Below are 19,869 nucleotides of genomic sequence, written 5' to 3' on the forward strand. Positions count from 1 at the left end.
CCGCATGAAGCACTAGATTTCAAAACACCCAAAGAAGTTTTCACTGGTAATAAACCTGATGTTTATCATTTTAGAATTTTTGGTTGTTGTGTATATTTTCATGTGCCTAAAGAGTAAAGAAACAAATTGGAAGCATCTGGGAAGAAAGGTATATTTGTGGGCTACAATGAAAATTCAAAGGCAAATAGAATTTATGTGCCTAGTCAAAGAGATGTGGAAGTAAGCCACGATGTCACCTTTGATGAAGACACTGCCCTTGGGGAAGTCAGAGATCTCCCCATTCCAAGGAAGGATAATGATGATGTTGCAGAAAAACAGGATGAACCTCCGACAAATGAGCATATGCCCGATGTTGAAGGCCTAATGGATCCCACTAATCCACCTCCTGGTGATCCCTCTACCTCAAGGAAAAGACCTTTGTGGCTCAAAGATACTCTCGAAGATGTTGAAAGACATATTGCTCCAAGAGGGACATTCCGTGAAAGTAAGAAGTTGAACAGGTATCAAGGGTACTTAGCTGCTATGAGTACTATTGTTTAAACCAAGCCATGTACATTTGAAGAAGTCATAAAGCACCAAGCCTAGAAGGATGCAATTAATGAAGAGTATGAATCTATCATGAAAAATGATGTCTAGGATGTGGTGCCTAGACCAAAGGACAAGTCTGTAGTCACCTCAAAATGGCTATACAAAATCAAACATGGAGCAGATGGGAGTGCTCAGAAATATAAGGCCCAATTTGTTGCTCGTGGCTTCTCTCAAAAGAAAGGAGTGGACTATGACGAGATATTTGCCCCGGTTGCCCGATATACCACTATTTGATCTATTATTTCTCTTGTTACCACTCCAGGATGGAGCCTACATCAAATGGGCGTTAAGGTTGCTTTCTTGCATGGCTCACTTAAGGAGGAAGCCCACTTGAAACAACCTTAGGGGTTCGAAGTACAAGATCGAAGGACACATGTATGCAGGTTGAAGAAAGCCCTTTATGGTTTGAAGCAAGCCCCTAGGGCTTGGTATAAGAGGATTGATAGCTATCTTATGAAGCTAGGATTTACGAGGAGCGACGTTGACCCTAACCTATACTTCAAGGTTTAAAAGGACATGCCTCTCATCTTGGTCCTTTATGTAGATGATCTCTTTCTGACAGGTGCAAACCCTCGCATTTATCAATGCAAGAGGGAGTTGGCTTTCGAGTTTGAAATAAAGGACTTAGGGTTGATGCACTACTTCTTAGGCCTAGAGGTCTAGCAAAAGCCAAGTGAGATTTTCCTTTCTCAAGGAAAATACATTGTGAAGTTGCTCAAGGGATGTGGGATGGTGGCTTGCAAGGTCTGTGTCTACTCCAATGTAACTCAACTTCAAGAAGCTATGTGGAAGTGTTGTTGGGCTCGAATTGGCCAAACGCTTCTGAATATAGAAAACTTGTGGGGGTCCTAATGTTCTTGGTAAACTCTCGTACAGACATATGCTTCGTTGTGAATACTTTGAGTCAATTTATGTTCGAGCCTCATCACACACATTGGATTGTTGCTATTTATCTCTTGAGATATCACCGTGGCACAATCAACTATGGACTGAAATACATTGCCGGGAATTAGAGGCTACATGGATATACTGATGCTAACTGGGTTAGCAGTGTGGTGGATCAAAAAAGTACATCTGGATGTTGCTTCTCCTTAGTGTCTACTTCGATTTCATGTATGAGCAGGAAGCAGAAATTGGTTGTTTTAAGCACTGCCAAGGTCGAATACATTGCAGCTATTATGGATTGTTCTGAAGTTGTTTGTTTGAGGAAGCTCTTCAGTGAGCTATTTGAGCACATGCAGGACACCACCGTGATCTTCTACAACAACCAGAGTGGGATTTGCATTTCAGAGAATCTTGTGTTCCACGACCACTCCAAGCACATTGATATCAGGTACCACTTTATTCGGGATATGGTACAGCGGGGAGCAATAAGGCCCCAGCACATTAGCACTGATGAGCAGGTCACAGACGTCCTCAGGAAGCCCTTAGAGAAGACATTGAGCTCTGGGAGCTCTTGGGGGCTTGGGGTGCTTCTTGGAGCTATAAGCGACCATAGGGTGAATGGTTCACCTTCCCCTATTGGTGCACTGTGTACAAGGTGAGTGGTTCACCTTCCCCTATGATACCCCATGATGGTTAACATGTGTGTAGGGTGAGTGGTTCACCTTCCCCTATGATTGACATATGCATAGGATGAGTGGTCCACGCTCTCCTATGGCATATGAATAGGACGTGTGGTTCACCTTCTTCTGCTAATGCCCCAGCGTACATCCTACCCATTTAGTTCAGGACTCATGATAAGTACCTCTCATCTGGCCAATAAGTTGGGTAAAGTGGTTAGGGACCATAGCACTATCGATGGACGCATTGTGTACTGACGTACTCCCTATGATTAGGATGCATGATGTTCAACAACTTGATCTGGAATCAAGTCTGATTGGGGGTTCGACCTTTGGACTGGCTTTTGTCAGTCGAGAGTGGTAAGTTCTTGTGACTCACTCTCGATCGATTCCTCTTCATTATTCATATCAGTGTTCAGCAGAGCAAAGATTAGATGAGATACAAAGATGATTCATGACAAAAAGATGGCATGATGATCGATGATCATGGATGGATTGGCAAGTGGAATTATCCCTAGTTGAGAGGGAGTGGCAACTAGGGGCAAATTCCACCTTGGGACAGCTCATTTGATGGAGATGATGATTGCATTAAATTCCTCTTTTTGAGAGGACCAAAATTGATATAAAGATCATCTAATTTGGTCAAGCAAAAGTGTTTTTTGAATTTATGCCCAAACATGTGCAAATTGTTTAGGTCGGCCACATCATCATGTAGGTTCATGAAGCCCAATGAACGTATCACTTCACCCTCAACGACTTGTATAAATACAAGTGACCTCTCACCTCATTTGGGATCATCACTCACACATTCTTCTCTCCTTTTATCATTGGTTCGTACAGCGATTGGGCATTCTCTCTCTCGCACGTGTGACACAAGGAGGTCGAATTTCTGAATAGGATTGCAGAGCTGAAAATTTCAAGGGTTGACCAAGTTTGACCAACATTGACCAGGGACTCTTTGACCAGTTTTGACTGCGATTTTTGGAGGATTATTTATGTTTCTCTAGGCCGCATTACTGGGCACAGAAATCGATAAAATTTGGGCACTTTGACCAGTGTTGACTTTAGGGTTGACTACAACTTTTACCATAGAAAATTACAATAGACTTTCTCTCTCCTTTGACCGAATTTGACTAGACTTTGAAGCACTATTTTGGGCTAACTTTGACAAGTAAGGAAGGCCGAATTTGACTGGGTTTGACCGAGCTTCAAGTGGACTGTTTGACAATTGTGTTGACCATCTTTGACTTTCTGGTTACGGTTGAGATTGACTACAGTTGACTGCAGATTTGACAGGGTTGTTTTGACTTTGATATGGCAAGTCAATTTTGCCTTTTGAACTCTCTCTCTCTACTAAACATTTGATATAATAATAAGAAGAATTGATCAAAGGGTTTTTTCCCCACATTGGGGTTTTTCCCTGGCATCCACCAAATTTGGTGTCCTCTTGTCTTGGCTTGTCTTCTGTGTTTTATTTTATGTTCTATCTACGGTTACTGTCAATGTGATTTATGGTTAATGCGATTGCTATTGGAAACTAATTTGGAAAATTGTCATTGTGTTTCTTAAAGTACATTGAAGTAATTGTGCTAAGCATAGAACATACCATTGTTATCTAAATTTAACACAATTGAAATAATATTCATGCAATATATTAGCTCAAAGCGTAAAAAAATAAATCATCCAACATATACCACAAATTACTAAGTGAGAGACACCACGAATTGAACCCCAAAGTCTTATGCTTTGTCACAAAATCCAATAGAGCCTTGCTCAATACAAAATTTTGATCTAGTTAGATCATTCTTTGTTACAATGAGGAGCTTGATAGCTTCCTTATATAGAAAAAATGAGAATGAATAACCCCCCCCAGTGGAAATAACTACTAGTTCCTTGATATGTGGCTTGATCATCGTCAAAATAATTTGATCCATTCATCTTCTTGAAAAAAATCGATCTCCTTAGTTGATGGAGAGAAATCCTTTGATCCTAGTCAAAATTTAAATTTTATTCCTTGATTTTGACTAAAAATTCGAATTCCTCATTAAACCCCTTTTTTGTTAGTCCAAAAAATAATTTTTTGAACTTTTACCCTCAAAAACTCTTCTTTGACCTAACCACCATGGTCTAAAGGGTCATTTTCTTTTAAAATTTTGACTTTTCCTTTGTTGGAGGACCTCATAAAATTGATTTTTTCTGGACCCACGAATTTGGGAAGGATGATCTCGAGTTTAGGAATATTCAAAATTGATGAATGCCTAAGATCAAAACTTCCAAAATCCCTTAATAGTGATTGGTGTGTTTATACTAGGGTTCAAAGTGAGGCAGGGATAGCTCAATCAATGGAAAAATTCAATTAAAGTGTGAGCTTTGGGAGAATCTAGGGTGACTTTCCACGAAAAAACCCTTGAGAGAAATACAATAAGAGACCAAGGGTTGAGAGATACATCGTGGTAAAGGTTCATCTAATGATTACCTATACTTAAGAGAAAAGGTTTTGAATGATAAACTACAAAGTGCAAACCTTCAAGAAATCCCCAACTCAAAGCAGCGTCAAGTGTTCCCTCTTGGTGTAATAGTTAAGGAATCAATTTATTTGAAATTTTGTCGTCGAAATTCGTTCAAAACTGGAGGATGCCAAGAGGAGACAAAAATGAAGAAACTTGTCTGGACGGAATCCTAAAATTCCTCCTCCCTAAAATTTCGCACCAAACCCTAGAAAATCTCCTTATCCTTACGTGACAAAGAAAAGAGGTGAAAGAATGATATTTCGTTAAGTTAATGTGATCACCAAGGATCAAGGACTTGTGCCTAGTCTATTGGGAGAATGGACTAAAGAATGAGATTGATTTAGGGTTTTGTTCTATCAAGGAGCCTAATTGAAACTCCACATGCCCTAATGAAGCAACTACCCAACTACAACAAGGATTTATACTTCAACTTGTCAAATAATGGAGTTTTAGGGTTAGGTTTTCAAAGACAACTCTTAGGAACATTTGCTTTTTCTTGCCCAATGAATAATGCTTGCAATAGATCAAGATTACTAAAGTGATTCAAGAATTTTGCATAATTTAGAGCACAAGCAACATCATGATGCAGTATTCCATACATTAAACATATAATGAAAATTTCGCATAAAAGAGAAACTTGCATGGCAAAAAAAAAGTATATCCATCCATCACATTGCAAGAGAGAAGCTCCATAATAGAATCGCATTAATCCAAACATCAAAATGCATTAAAGAATCTACAATTCAACCTCCAATAGCTATAGCAAAATTCCAAAAGAAACAATTATCCGATGATGAGTTACAAATGAAGCCTCACTTGTATTTATATGAGCCTCTAATAGTTCAATGGGTCTAATTAGCGTAACAAACCCCCAAAAGTATCTCTAATGTGCAAAATAACACCCTAATTGGTGACAAGCCCACCAAATAGTTCCATAACATGAAAAATAAGCCTCTCAAGAGGGGCGAAATGATAATACAATAGCTAGGAGGGTCGTTGGATGGCCAAATTGAGTCCCTCGTGAACCAAAATGAATAGGAGGGTTCCAATAACAATGATAAAGGGGGTGGCCCCTTAATCTCCAAGCAAATAACCTATGGTGCTCCCAAGTGGTTGTGGAGGCACAAAGACATCCTCATGGGTCTCCAAGTGGATCAATAATGCTTGTATACCATCTACAAGGGCTAGAATGATGACATAAACCCTCCCTATGCCTCCCATGGTGAGACACATCCTCATCTAGGCCCTGGAACATCTGTCAAGTGTGTGGTGCAAGTGTGAAGTTGGTTGGGCATGGCGGTCCAGGTGCATCATCCTCATCCAAAAGATTAAACACGAGCAATCAATAAATGGTGTTGAAGGATCAATGAAGTGGTAATCTTCTCTCTTCTATGGTGGAGGCCCATGGCTCTCAACGCTCACCCTACAAGTGTTAATATGACCCTCTAAAGGGCTTGGACCCCGTATAGGGAGACCAAACCCTAAGTGGAGACCCACCTACAATCCTATATAAGATCCAATGTGTCGCCTTGCCTTCCAGTACAATTAGAGTAATCAAGTAAAAGAGCTTACAAATCATGGAATCAAATGGACGCTACATAGTGGCATGCCCTTCCAAAGTGGGGCTTTAGCATGTACAAGTGTCTCCAAGCTCAATAAGGGGGTTAACCAAGGACCCTGTTAGGTGGTTTCTACCTCTAAAGGGGGTGACATGTCCATGGTACATCCATCAATTGGTAGGTAGCATGTGATATAATGGTGGAACGGAATGGGGCATCAAGGTAAGGCTCCAAGCCACATGCTACAGTACAAGGGTAGCCAAAATAAGAGAAGTCCACACTTGGGTGTATGAATGTAGGAGGGAGCAATCGTGGTACATGAGTTACCCCGTTGTTTTTCCACCCTTCTTCATATGCCTTTTGCCTTTTATTGATTTTTTTTTGTAATTGCTCAAGCCTCCAAGGGGTGAGAGCATGATGTGTGAGATATAGCAGTGATTAACCCCTTAAGGTGGGGTAGTTCATCGCCCAACAGGGGTTGGGACAATCATGGGTTCCTTAATGATGTAAGGGGCCAATATGAGGGTCCCTAAGAACTAGGGTGATGGCCATAATGATAGGGGTAGAGCTCATGCTTGGCTTTTGCCCACATGCTAAATTGTATGTCCCTACCATCTTTTGCATTTTATGGTACATTTCCTATTAAGAGTGGCCAAATTATGCTTTTTCTTTTTTTATTAGTTGCATCAACATCTGGGGAAAAGTTCCAGGCCAGACCCAAAGTGTGGACAAGGGGAGGGGGCAGCTAACTCCTTGTGGACCCAATGGACAAATGTGGACCCGAAAGGGAAAAGTGATGAATGGGGTTAAAATGAGCGGAGGGGGGTGATGTATATGGTATCTGGAAGCAGGACGACGCAACCAAAATCAGGGTTTCCCATGTAGTATCATCCCTAAAGCTAGTAGCCAGTAAATGAGATGCCACAGGACTAGGATACAAGGTTAACCATCAAATCGGGCATAGGAGGCAAGAGTACAGACCAAGCCCACTCTTTCCACCAAATCCCCCAACTAATCTGTTCCCAAAAGTGTCCATGATAAGTAAATAAAAATACCCAACTACACAATGAAAAGTCATACCTTCTGGGTCGAGAGGCCCACCTTCAAACATACAATCATAACAGATGAGCGAGGGACCACATTGCTGGCTCAGGTGGCGGAGATAGTGGCGCATTGAGTTATCTAGTGGCTACAAGGGGTGGCTGGTTGCAGGTTGAGGACCATCTAGGAGAAAAAATTTCTCCCATGGGAGTCACCCACAAGTGGTGGGTAACAGGTCACTAGGAACCACGTTGATGGCCACAATGATAGGGGTAAAGCTCATGTTTGGCTTTTGCCCACGTGCTAAATTTGTATGTCTCGACCATCTTTTGCATTTTATGGTACATTTCCTATTGAGAGTGGCCAAATTATGCTTTTTCTTTCTTTTTAGTTGCATCAAGCTTTGGGCATCGTTCCATGCTCAACCCAAGGTATGGACAAGGGGGGGGGAGGCTAGCTCCTTGTGGACCTAGTGGACATATGTAGACCCAGATGGGAAATATGGTGAATGGGGTTTTAATGAGTGGAGGGGAGTGATGTATGTGGTGTCGGGAAATGGGACCACACAACCAAAATCAGGGTTTCCCATGTAGTGCCACCCCTAAAGCTAGTAGCCAATAAAGGTGATCCCATGGGACTAGGATACAAGGTTAATCATCAAATTGGACAGAGGAGACAATAGTACAAACCAAGCCCACTCTTCCGCTGAATCCCCCCACTAATCCATGCCCAAAGTGTCCATGATAAGTAAACAAAAGTACCCAACTACACAATGAAAAGTCGCACCTTCAGGGTTGGAAGGCCCACCTTCAAAAATACGATCATGACCAATGGGCGAGGGAGCATATGGCTAGCTCAAGTGGCGGAGATAGTGGCACATCGAGCTATCTAGTGGTTGCAAGGTGTTGCTGGTAGGCTAAGGACCATCTAAGAGAAAACAATTTCTCCTATGGATACTACCCATATGTGGTGGGTAACATCTGCCTCCAACTGGGACATGATCCCTCAAAAGAGTGCACAAACGGAATTGAACAGGGAGGTCTCAAGAACACCAGCAACACAATTTGTTAGTTTGTAATAGGATAGATCAGCCCTCTTATGACAATGGTTAGGGATTCTAGGTCTGGTTGATGGATTGTTGAGCTACTTTAGGCCTTGAAACCCTTGTCAAAGAGGCTAACAAGTCTGAAAAACAAATAGTTAGCAAGGAAAACCCAAGATTTATGGCTCAAAATGATAGAAATCAATTACAAACAATTGCCAAACTTACCCTAGGCCTACAACCACAAATATTAGTGTCAAATTTAATACCAAAGCCTCACAAAATAGCCCAAAAATCATTGAAATGAAGGGATGAATGCCCAAAGAGGCTAGCGGCTAGGGTGAGAAGGCCTAATAGGCCTGCAATCTAGGGAAAATGGCCCTCTGTGGTTTGCAGCCTAAGGTTTCAAGCCCACTAAGTGTTGTCGCTATCAAGAAAAGGCCTGAGGTATGGAGGAGGAAACCCTATAAGGGTTGCAGCTTAGCAAGACAAGCCCTATAAGGGTTGTGGCCTGCCCAAAATAGGCATGCAGCCAGGCCTTAGAGGTTGTTGTTAGGGTAGGGTCCATAAGGGCTATGGCTAGCCTCCAAGAGGCCAGAATCCCTCACAGCACCCAAAAAAATGACTTCGGACCCCTGCAAAAACCAATTTTACCTCAAAAAATCATTGCAAACGGCCCAAAAGGGGGAGCGGCTTCCTTCTTCAATTGGACATTGAGTTGTTGGGAGATGGAAAGGGCTCAAAATGATAGAAATCAATTACAAACAATTGCCAAACTTACCTTAGGACTGCAACCACAAAGATTAGTGTCAAATTTAATGCCAAAGCCTCACAAAATAGCCCAAAAATCGTTGAAATGAAGGGATGAATGCCCAAAGAGGCCAGCGGCTAGGGTGAGAAGGTCTACTAGGCTTGCGGTTTAGAGAAAATGGCCCTCTGAGGTCTGCGGCTTGAGGTTTCAAGCCCACTAAGAGATGTCGCTATCAAGAAAAGGCCTTCGAGGCCTGCGGTATGGAGGAGGAAACCCTAGAAGGGTTGCGGCTTGGCAAGACAAGCCCTATAAGGGTTGTGGCCTACCCAAAATAGGCCAAAAAGGCATGCAGCCAAGCCTTAGAGGTTGTTGTTAGGGTAGAAAGGGTCCACAAGGGCTGCAGCTAGCCTCGAAGAGGCTAGAATCCCTCACAGCACCTAAAAAAATGACTTCGCCCCCCTGCAAAAACCAATTTTACCTCAAAAAACCATTGCAAAAGGCCCAAAAGGGGGAGCAGCTTCCTTCTTCAGCTAGACGTTGAGTTGTTGGGAGATGGGAAGGGCTAGATCTTACCCTCTAGGGCCTAGATCAGCCTTCTACTCTTGAATGAATAGCCCATAAATTTAATTGTTGCTTCAAACCCTTGAGCTATCACCTACACAAATGAAAAAATGGAAAGCCCAAATACCCAAAATATACAAAAATTACAAATAAAACCCAAATACTATACAAAAATTAAAAAATGGGTTAGATTCAAAATTATTTTACAAATATCTACAATATTTACAAAAATAAAATGATTGCTCTCATTAGCAAATTGAATCTTTATAGCAGTGTTGCGAACATCGCGATCGGGATTAAATCAGAGAGGGGAAAAAATCAGAAAAAATCAGTAAAAATCGGCAAAACATCGGCAACATTAAAAAAATATAAAATTTTCAATTTTTTTTTCAATTTTTTAAATATCTAAAGCATCCACCAATTTTTTGACGATTTTATCGCGATTTTTACGACTTTTTGGCTATTTTTAAGATTTTTTGGCGATTTTTTCAAAATGTAAAAATTGTTGATTAAATCGGTCGATTAAATCACCATGCCGAAAAAATCGCGATTTTCACAACACTGCTTTATAGCACAAGAGAAAGAGATTAAATTTTTGTGAGATTTTAAAATAAATGATGCATGTGAAATGTATCACTGGCCCAAACCCTCCTACAAAGTACCCTGCAAAATGAAAGCTCAAAATCCAAACACGGTCAATTCTTCTCCACGACCTGTGAACTTGGAGACCAAGGGCTAGCGTACCTGTAGATTTCTATTCAAACTTAAAAGATGAATTCTTAAATCATGAGAGATCTAGATCTACAGGTGTAGATCTAAACCCAACAACTAAGGCAAGATACCTATACCAATAGATGTTCTGTCTCACAGCAAATGAAATAACAATTTATAAAGCCAATATAATATAGAGCATGAAAAATTACTAGCACGTACCACAAATCAGCAAATAGAAGAACACCATGAATTGAAACCCCAAAGTCTTTCTATTATGAGAAATACAATTCCAGCAGATCAAGGCTCAATACATGCATTATAGATTACATCATCCAAAGATTTTCAATGAGTACATCATGATCAATGAGGAGCTCAATAACTTCCTTATAGAGAAAATGAGAGAAGAAACCCCTTCAAGTGGAAAATAATGATTAGTTGGCTTGATCCTCATTAAAATAATCTCATCCATTGATCTTCCTTTAAAAATAACTTGATCTCCACTATTGATTTTTTATTTTTGAGGAAAAATTCGAATTTCTTTTAAAACCCCTTTTTTTTAATCAAAAAATAATATTTTGGACAATATCCTCAAAAAATTCACTTTGGCTCGACCACCAAAAATCCAAAGGGTAAAAAAAATTTAAAAATCCATTTTTCCCTTGGTGGAGGACCTCCAAAAATTAATTCTTTTTTGACCCACGAATTTTCTATTATTTTCCACTTGGATAGAATTTAATTTCTCTCAAATTATTTTTTTACTCAAAATTAATTAATTTTCTGCCTATTTATTTTCATTTTATTTTTGCCAGAAAAATTAATTAAAAGACTCAAGAGGGTAATAAATATTTTCAACCATCCAAGCGTGTCTATAATTAAATAATTTAGCCATCGTATCTAAATATGAGTAACTATGCACTAAATTATTCATAAACAAACTTTTACATCAAATATTGCATTATCAACCTTTAGAAGGGGGAATAAAGATTTAGACATAGACCCTCAAGACATTACCCAATTTTGCGACAGAATATGATCTAGTGTGAAAAATATATAGACTCGATAAACACTAGGACTCACCTAAGACCTTGTCAACGAATTCCACCCTAGCTTTGAGGTTATAGTTGGGAGAAAAACTCAACCAATTATCCATGTTTACAAACACACATAATTTGAGGAGGTTAAAAAACTCCCTAGGATGAAATCCTTCGACAAAAATCATAAGCTTACCTAGGTGTTATTACATGGCTTCATAGTCATACTAGAATCATTTACAATATTTTTTGCATAAATTGGGTTTACAATGATAAAACTGGAAGTTGAATGATGATAATGATCCTTGAGAAAATTTGTCTTCTGCTTTGTACTATGATTCTTGGATTGTTGACAATGTGTGGTCAACAGGTCTCAGCTCATATGTTTCCCTTTTCAACTTGACTAGATCAGGACTTTCTTGGCACCCAAGTGATCTGTATGATATAACCACTTTGATTCCTGATTTACTTATCTATTCCATGAAGTAATATATCAAGCATTTTCCATTTACCAAACAAAATGAACAAAAAAAAAATATTTCCCAATTCAAAACTAATTGCAGTTAGTCTCTTTAGAGACGCCATAAGGCAAATCCCATAAACTTAGCACCTAATTATAATCATAGTTGTCTTTTTGCATTCATAATTATCCATTTCAAGGATCGTGCATGTCTTTTTATAAAGAGAAAACGAATTTGTTAGGCTAATTAAAACTTGTATGAAAGGGAACACACTGTTTTTGTTTAAACTTTAGTGAATTACAACAAGTACCTTCATTTTATCTTTCATTGTACTCCATCATTTTATGTTGCACTCTTATGTGGTGTGCTAGGGTTCTTTGTGTATAGGTGAGAAAGGCATTAGAGATAGGCTTTTCCCTAAGAAGACAAGGAAAGATAGGGTTTGGGAGAAACCCTAAAAGTGCAAAATAAGCACTTGTTCTTGTGGTTCTTATGACAGAAGAAGACTAGGGTTTTGTGGCATTTTAAACCCTCATACTACTTCTAGTAGTAGTTATGGAGAAGATAGTGGAAGACCATCTTGTTTTCTCTTGCACACTTGTGTGATGCAAGTGTAAATGCCAAATAGGACTTGCCAGTGTGTGTGCTTGCAAGTTGTGGATCTTTGGTGGAGCAACCAGAATTGGTTGGGAATGATTCTTAGCTAGGAGAAGTTGATGACCAAGGTTTGACAGTTGGTGTGATGGTAGCTTGTTGAGGCTGCCATAGATAGGGTGTGGAGAACATTGAAGGGTCCTATCATGTTATAAGCTTGAAGGACTACCTTGTACCATTGTTGTTGTTGGTAAATTATTGAAACTTCATCTTATGTATATATGAAAATTTCTTTGCTATCCAAAAATTGTGTACTTGCCGATCTAATTTTCAGCTTATGTTCTCATGGTGATTGAGTAGTTACTATTGCAGTTATGTATGCTGATTTGAATTCAACATAATGGTGAGCAGATTTTGTCAAGTGATTAGATAAACATACAGAACCTGGGCACAGATTTATGGCTGCACTAAATCTTCCATAAACAGTAATTTTTAGATCTCATATGTGTTGGGATGTGTGCCCTGAAGGATGAAAACATTGTTCCCCTAAAGTACACTTGTTTGGCGTTAAATTTTTTGGGCTGCCTTGTGTATTTGGTTGAACAGAAGTGATATGTATACCACTGTACTTTATATTTCAAATTCAGTGCTAAGTCTGAAAAGTTCACAGGAAATAGATCCAGTGAACCTCAAGTTTGAGGTGAAATTTCTGAATTTGCATTAAGAGGTGTTTCACAAAATGTTCACAAACAGCAACTAATGAAATCCAATAACTGTGGGACAGATGAAGGACTAGGCTCTGGAAAACAAGCAAAGCAAACTAATAGGATCATTTATTTGATTTCTCACAATGCATGCAACTCTTTTCCTTGTGATGTTAAGGAATTCTTACCATAGGACCATGTTACCTTAAATACAATATCTTGACAAAATCAGATTCGCCATTAAACTGCTTGAGAGATTTAACTAAACAGCAAACTTAGCCTCAAATTTGAAATCAACAACAAAGCTTCTTACCCGCCAGAGATACCAAAATAAGCATTGATCTGAGAGACACTCCACGTAAGACCTGTTATTTCAGTTCCTGCTTCTTTTATCGCTTGATGCACCAGTGCACAAGCAGCAATATGTGCACCAGCTGATTGTCCAACTAAATAAATCCTGAATAATTTCAGTTGGATTAGGATGTTTCCATTATGAATGATTTGAAGGTAAAGGGAGAGAGGTATATTCATGCTCAAAGAAAAAACAGCAGAACTCAGAAAAACATTGATCATTATTAGATTATAAAGTACACTTCTGATGTAAACCAAGTATTGAACAGGCAAAGCTTAATTAGTACCTATTTGGATCACCCCCATATTCAGCAATATTGTTGCATACAAATGAAATCCCCTGAGATGCATCTTCAACCATGTCACTGATAGTACCTTGAGGAAAGTTTCTACCAGAAAAACATTGCAAATTAGAAGTTGTTCACACATTCAGAGGCATAGGCTGCTTTGTACAATTACAGGAAAAGTTAAAACAAAGAAAGTGGACCAATACATAAATTGGTACATGGAATTATGCTGCAACTAACCTGTAGTCAATGCATGCAACAATGACATTTCTTTCAACTAATTCTTGTCCCAGGAGAGAACCCCAAGCTTTATACCTGCATCAGTGTCAAGATAACCAAGTGAATCTTGCAGTTATATGCCCTACCTTGAATTGCATAAAGAAAATGTTTTTATTCATACAACTATATCCCATAATTGATTAACCACTTACTAATAAAATATTAACAGATGCAAATAAATGAAGCATAACCCTTATGCAGTCAACTATGAAACTGAGTACACTATGGGGGAAGCAGCTAGGGAAAACAAAGGTCTCCCACAAGAAGCAATGAGGGAGAAAAAGGTCCTGCAAGTAGCAATAGAATTTGTACCCTTTCTAGAGTGAATGTGGGGCTCTGTCTGCCAGATATCTGGAAAAAAAAGGAAAAGTTTGGAAGCCAAGTGAATTGAGGGGTGAATAGCATTGAGGCCCTCTAGCAAATACTTGGGAAAAGATTTCCATACTGTTGTACTTGTAACCATTATTACTCTTTCAAAAAAATTATAAAATTCTAGTTTGAATATCAATGAAATTTTAAAATTCAAAAATTTGGAGTTAGCAAACTTTAAGCTTTATGAAAAGTCAGTTTAAAACTCCAGAATTAATATGGATTTCAAAATAAAATTAGTTAAATTTTGCAAAGAGATAGATCATGATCGAAGAAAGGGGAATTTTATGATATATGCTTTTGTATTAAGTAGATAAGTTCCTAAAAGCCAAAGGCTAATTGAAAGTGTTTAAAACCAAGCTCTCAGAGCTAAAATTACAATCAAAGGCAATTTTGTACAAGCCAATCATAAGTAGCTATAACCCAGATCTGATGGCGAGTGGTGGCTTAAATCAACAGTTTATATTCGTTATAGGATTTCGAGTTGCAAAGGATTTAACAAAAACCAAAATCTCGATACCATTCTTTAGGCTTAAACCACTTTCTTCCACGCATCAAATTTTCATTGGTGTTGGACTTTTTTCTCGTACTCTGGAACAATTTGCGGCAAGACCCAATATCACTTATGGTTTACACATCATGGTTGCCAACTTGGCAAAGAAAGTAGTTGGAAAATTTATTGCACCACCAACATGAGTGATAATTACAAATAGGAAGCATGCACATGGATTTCAAAGCATGTCTTATTAATGACAACTATGTTCTAAAAAAAGGGGACAAAGGGAAAAAATCAACATAATTCGTCAACTTTTATGAGCTAGAACATAAACGTGCCAAAGGTTTATAACTTTATTGTTATCTGTCAACAGAGTTCATGCTCCTGCTGCCTTGCCCCATTTTTCATCGGCTTTTCCAGATATTTTCCAAGTGAATCATCTCTCTAAAAGAATTTTCACAAGAATTTTTTCCTAAAAATTAAAAAAGAGGGTTCATTTAAAGAATCAACATTAAAATTTTCAAAAAGGAAAAGAAAAGGAAATTAGGAAATTGTAAACCAGACATTTTAGAAAACCCTGATGCCAAATCTTGTATTGATAAAGATCAAAGATATTTTTGAAACACAAGGATCAGTATGCTGTCTGAGAAACTGAGAAATAGATCTTTTGCCAGGTTTAATGCAAATACATAAAATCTTCCTGCATGGGAGTGTGATCTGGCACAATCAATTGTTCCTATGACTCATCATTTTCCCGAATTGATCCATATGTGCACTTTATCCTGTAATTCTGTCAACAGAATTGTAAAGGATAAAAGTGGACACCATTCTATTATCCCTGTGTCAGAAAGTGCAATTTCAGAGTTACTATTGCTACCAGATAACCAGGTCAAAAATAAAAGATGATAAATTGGGAATACATTTTAGCTCATTAACTATTGAAGAAAAATAATTTTCTATCAAGATTGTTACCAGTGGGAGAAAGACTATCAGAACTAAAGTTCCCTTTGAGTTCTTCCATTTCCAGAAAATCGGTTAGGAAAGCTATATCAATGATTTGCATAATCTTGGGTTATGATGATGATGGCTTGGTAGATGATATATTCTAGGGCTTAACTTTGGAATAATACGGTCAGCAAGATTCAATTATGTTGGTTATTAATCTAATACCCTCAATGAGCAACTGGAAAATTTTGGGAATTGGAAATCATTCAGATATCAATCTTATTTACTATATCTTATCATATGCTATCAATCAACATACTTTCCACATTCAATACCAAGCAAGGTTCATCAGCAGGGAAGAGTTTTTCTAGCTTTTGAATGGACGTGGGTTTTGAAAAGCATTAAACAGCAGAATCGTTTCAAGGTTTTTGTGGATGATTTCATCTCTATTATATATACTCTGTTTCATAATGAACCTCCTCCTCAGATTTTCTCTGCATGCAAAAGTTTCTTGCAAATGAATCCAATTCATCCAAAATTAAAGATTGAAGAATAGTACATTTGTCAAGATTATATAGTCCTAAGAATCTCTGGTTCTAAAGTGAAACCTGTCAAACTCCCATTTTTTCTTACTCATAGAATTTGTTCCTTAGAATTTACCAGACAAAGGATAAATGTCAATCATATACATTTTGTATCAAAATTAAGTATATTTTCCTTTACCAACTGAAGTTCTGACTTTCATTGTCAGACACAGAAATTCTTTTGACAGTTTCAAATATGTTAAAAGCTTTGAATTTTGAAGAAGATATTGTTTGGCAATATGATCCTCTTCATGTAATATCTAATAAGAAGTTTGGGGCAAATAGCTCAGAATTTGACAGAAATATATGTATATTTTTATTAATTATTGAATGATGATTACAAATGTGGGAGGCCCCTTGTTTAAATACTGCCTTGGGTGCCTCTTGGTGAATGGGTATGATCTTTGATCATGCCCTCTGCCTAATTACTTAATAATTACAGACTTGATTTAATTTTTATATAGCATTGCCTTCCTCTTGAAAAGATGCTTTGTCCTCAAAGCATACGTAACGACGGGTGTTGTTGACAAAATGCTTTTGTCTCCCAAGAAGCTTCTTCTTCTAGTAAGTCCTTCCACTTGATCAGGTATTCTTTGATTACTCGTGATCACATCTTTTTCTCCCTGATGGAGATAATACCTTCTGGTTCTAGAATGACCCTTCGTCATTTAAATTCGTAAGTGTTGTTTGGGCTGATTGACGTTCGCCAAGTGTCTTTTAAAGGCAGGATACATGGAAAATGTTGTGAACATGACTTTTGTCAAAAAGGCTTAAATTGTATGCTATTTGCCTAATTTTTTTGTTGATCTAGTAGGGTCCATAAAACCTTAGTGCCAATTTGTTTTTTCTGTTCTGTTTTAAGGACAACTGCTTGTAAGGCTGGAGTTTAACAAATACCCATTCTCCAACTTCAAATTCTCTCTCTGTTATGTTTTAGTCAGCTTGCTACTTCATACGATTTCTAGCATTATTTAGATTTTCCTTTAGAGTTTGGACGATTGTTTGGGTTTCTTCTAACCGGTCTTTAACAGTTGGAAGTTTCATCTCGATGATAGCAAAGTCCTTCCATTTCAGAGGTTCGTAACCATACAGAGCTTGAAATGGAGTCATTTTCGCTGATGTGTGGTAAGTAGAATTGTACCACCATTCAACGAGATATAACAACTGAGCCCACTTATTTTGTTTGTCTGTGACATAACAACGTAGGTAGGTTTCTAAACATTTATTGACAACCTTTGTTTGGCCATCATCTGTTTGAGGACGGTAGGTTGAACATGTTGAGGTAGGTTCATATATGTTTGGAAATTTCCTTCAAAAAATTATCCTTGAATTTGGCATCTCTATCGCTCACAATGACATTGGGAAATCCATGTAATTTGTAAACATTTTTGCAAAAAATCTCAGCGATTTGTTTTTCCTCGTCTGATTTCCTCATTCCAATATAGTGAGCATACTTGGTGAGTCTGTCGACTACTACAAGAATTTTATCCTTACCATCAAACACAGATAAACCTTCTATAAAGTCCATTGATATTTCCTCCCATTTTTAATTCGGGATATTTGAAGGATGAAGTAGTCCAAGTATCATAATATTTTCATTTTTATTCCTCTGGCATTTATCACATTCTGCTACATATTTTTGAATATCGTTATTCATTCCCTTCCAAATAATGATTAGCGTGCATTATAGTAGGCTTTAAAGAATCCTACATGTCCGACTAATAGTGAATCATGCGACTCTTTGAGAATCTTGGCTGTAAATTTAGAATTTGAACTCAAATAAATTATTCCCTTGTACCATAGGATATCGTTTTTCCATTCAAATTTTGAGTTTTGAGAAAGGTTATTGATTATAGCACTTGTTTCTGGATCTTTTGCATATTCACTTTGAATCTCATTCAGCCATTCGGGAACAACAACTGAAATCGCAAGTAATGACGGTTCTTCGTCTTTCCTAGACAGAGCATCCACTACTATCTTATCTTTCCCTTTCTTATGTAATATATCCATGTCGTGTAGTTTTTCCACGATCTTAGGTCTAGGATAGAATCTTAGAATCTTTGATGCTACCAAACCAAGAATCACAACGATACTACTTTGCACAGCGGAATATAAATAACAGTAAATCTACTAGTGCACAAAATATGGACAACTTTTTACAATTTTCAACCCAACTTCGTTATATTAATCAACATATAATACAACAGTCTAGGGCTCCTGTACCAGGGATAATGACCCTCATACATCCACTGATACAAGACACAAAACTAGGGCTTGGTGTCAGTCCATCGACAACCAATCTGCCCATACAAGATACATTGACCATCTGGCTGATGTAGCGTGCTCTCTCAGCTCCTCTCCATCGTACCCTGGCTCAGTCCTGCGGCTCCCGATCTGCAACTCCTACCTCTATCAATGCATCCATCTGGACACTTAACCTCGACTATCAATCTGCTCACTAGTTGTGCCTTAGTCCATCAAGGGCACAACACATCAAGACTCATGTCGAGTTGTTCACAGCTCCACTTGTGAACAACTCTCAACTACCCATTACTACTCCTCAGCTACTCATGGACTTCAACCCACTATAGTGTTTCTGTGCTGCTCCAATGAAGACTAACATAGGGCATGGAGGGTTGCCACCTATCACTACAAGATGTCCATCTCCCACAATGAACACGAGATAGGAGGACTTCCCATCATCTGTTGTATAAGTCCTTCTCCACACACAAGTCTAGGGCTACTCAACTACTCCTTTGAGTTCAACAACTGCCACTCTAGCAACTACTTTTGTCCATCAAAGTGTTGCACACCAGGCTCCAACTTGGGGACTATCACGTTGTCCTCCACCAGAACATAAATGCCCAATCCATGTTCACACTTGGTCCACTCTCACGTTGCCCTCCAAATGTCCACGAGTAACCAAGTCTGTTGTAGCATCTACTCCTAGTTAGGGCATCCAACACCTAGGAAACCCTTCCACATTGTCGCTAACAGACTTCTCCAATCAGTCCTCTCCTAGGACACCATCCACCTCCATCAGTCAAGAATACATCTACAATATACTTTTGTTGCCTCCTTGCCTTGGGATCTGTGCATTCACAACACTGGTTAGGGCACACAAAAGCAACCCCAAACCACTGCCCAAACACAGTATAGTCCTCTCCCAAGGAGTTGCTCCCTTTGTTGTCCAAACTAGGCTTCTTATGCAATGTTATGGGCCTTAGAAAAGCTTCACAATACACCCTACAGCACCCTACAGCAAGCCTGTCATTCCAGCAACCAAACTAGCCCTCAATCACATGGAGAATACCCCTGTTCTGGCTGTGGCCTCCTCTAGGTAACTACGATTGGGTTAGGAGGTCCTTCCTAGGCCTTTAGGCCCACTCAATCAACCCTCCTACACACTGCTGCAACAACCAACGACCTGCGGCCCTTTA

The 19,869-nt window shown here is 38.7% G+C and overlaps 1 protein-coding gene across 1 annotated transcript in view; it reads right to left on the bottom strand.

Moving 5' to 3' along the window:
- LOC149255814 (putative isoprenylcysteine alpha-carbonyl methylesterase ICMEL2) overlaps window positions 1–19,869 on the bottom strand; it is a 148,068-nt gene that overhangs the window by 86,468 nt on the left and 41,731 nt on the right. Inside the window, exons 6-8 of the mRNA XM_089460581.1 lie at window positions 13,997–14,071; window positions 13,757–13,858; window positions 13,432–13,575 (exon numbers count right to left, since the gene is read on the bottom strand). Coding sequence (XP_089316707.1) covers window positions 13,432–13,575; window positions 13,757–13,858; window positions 13,997–14,071 — 321 coding nt within the window. The remainder of the gene's footprint in view (window positions 1–13,431; window positions 13,576–13,756; window positions 13,859–13,996; window positions 14,072–19,869) is intronic.

The sequence above is a fragment of the Pinus tabuliformis genome, chromosome 7 (genome assembly GCF_031772625.1).
Source record: "Pinus tabuliformis cultivar Carrire ecotype Pingquan chromosome 7, CPIR1, whole genome shotgun sequence".
Classification (NCBI taxonomy): Eukaryota; Viridiplantae; Streptophyta; class Pinopsida; order Pinales; family Pinaceae; genus Pinus; species Pinus tabuliformis.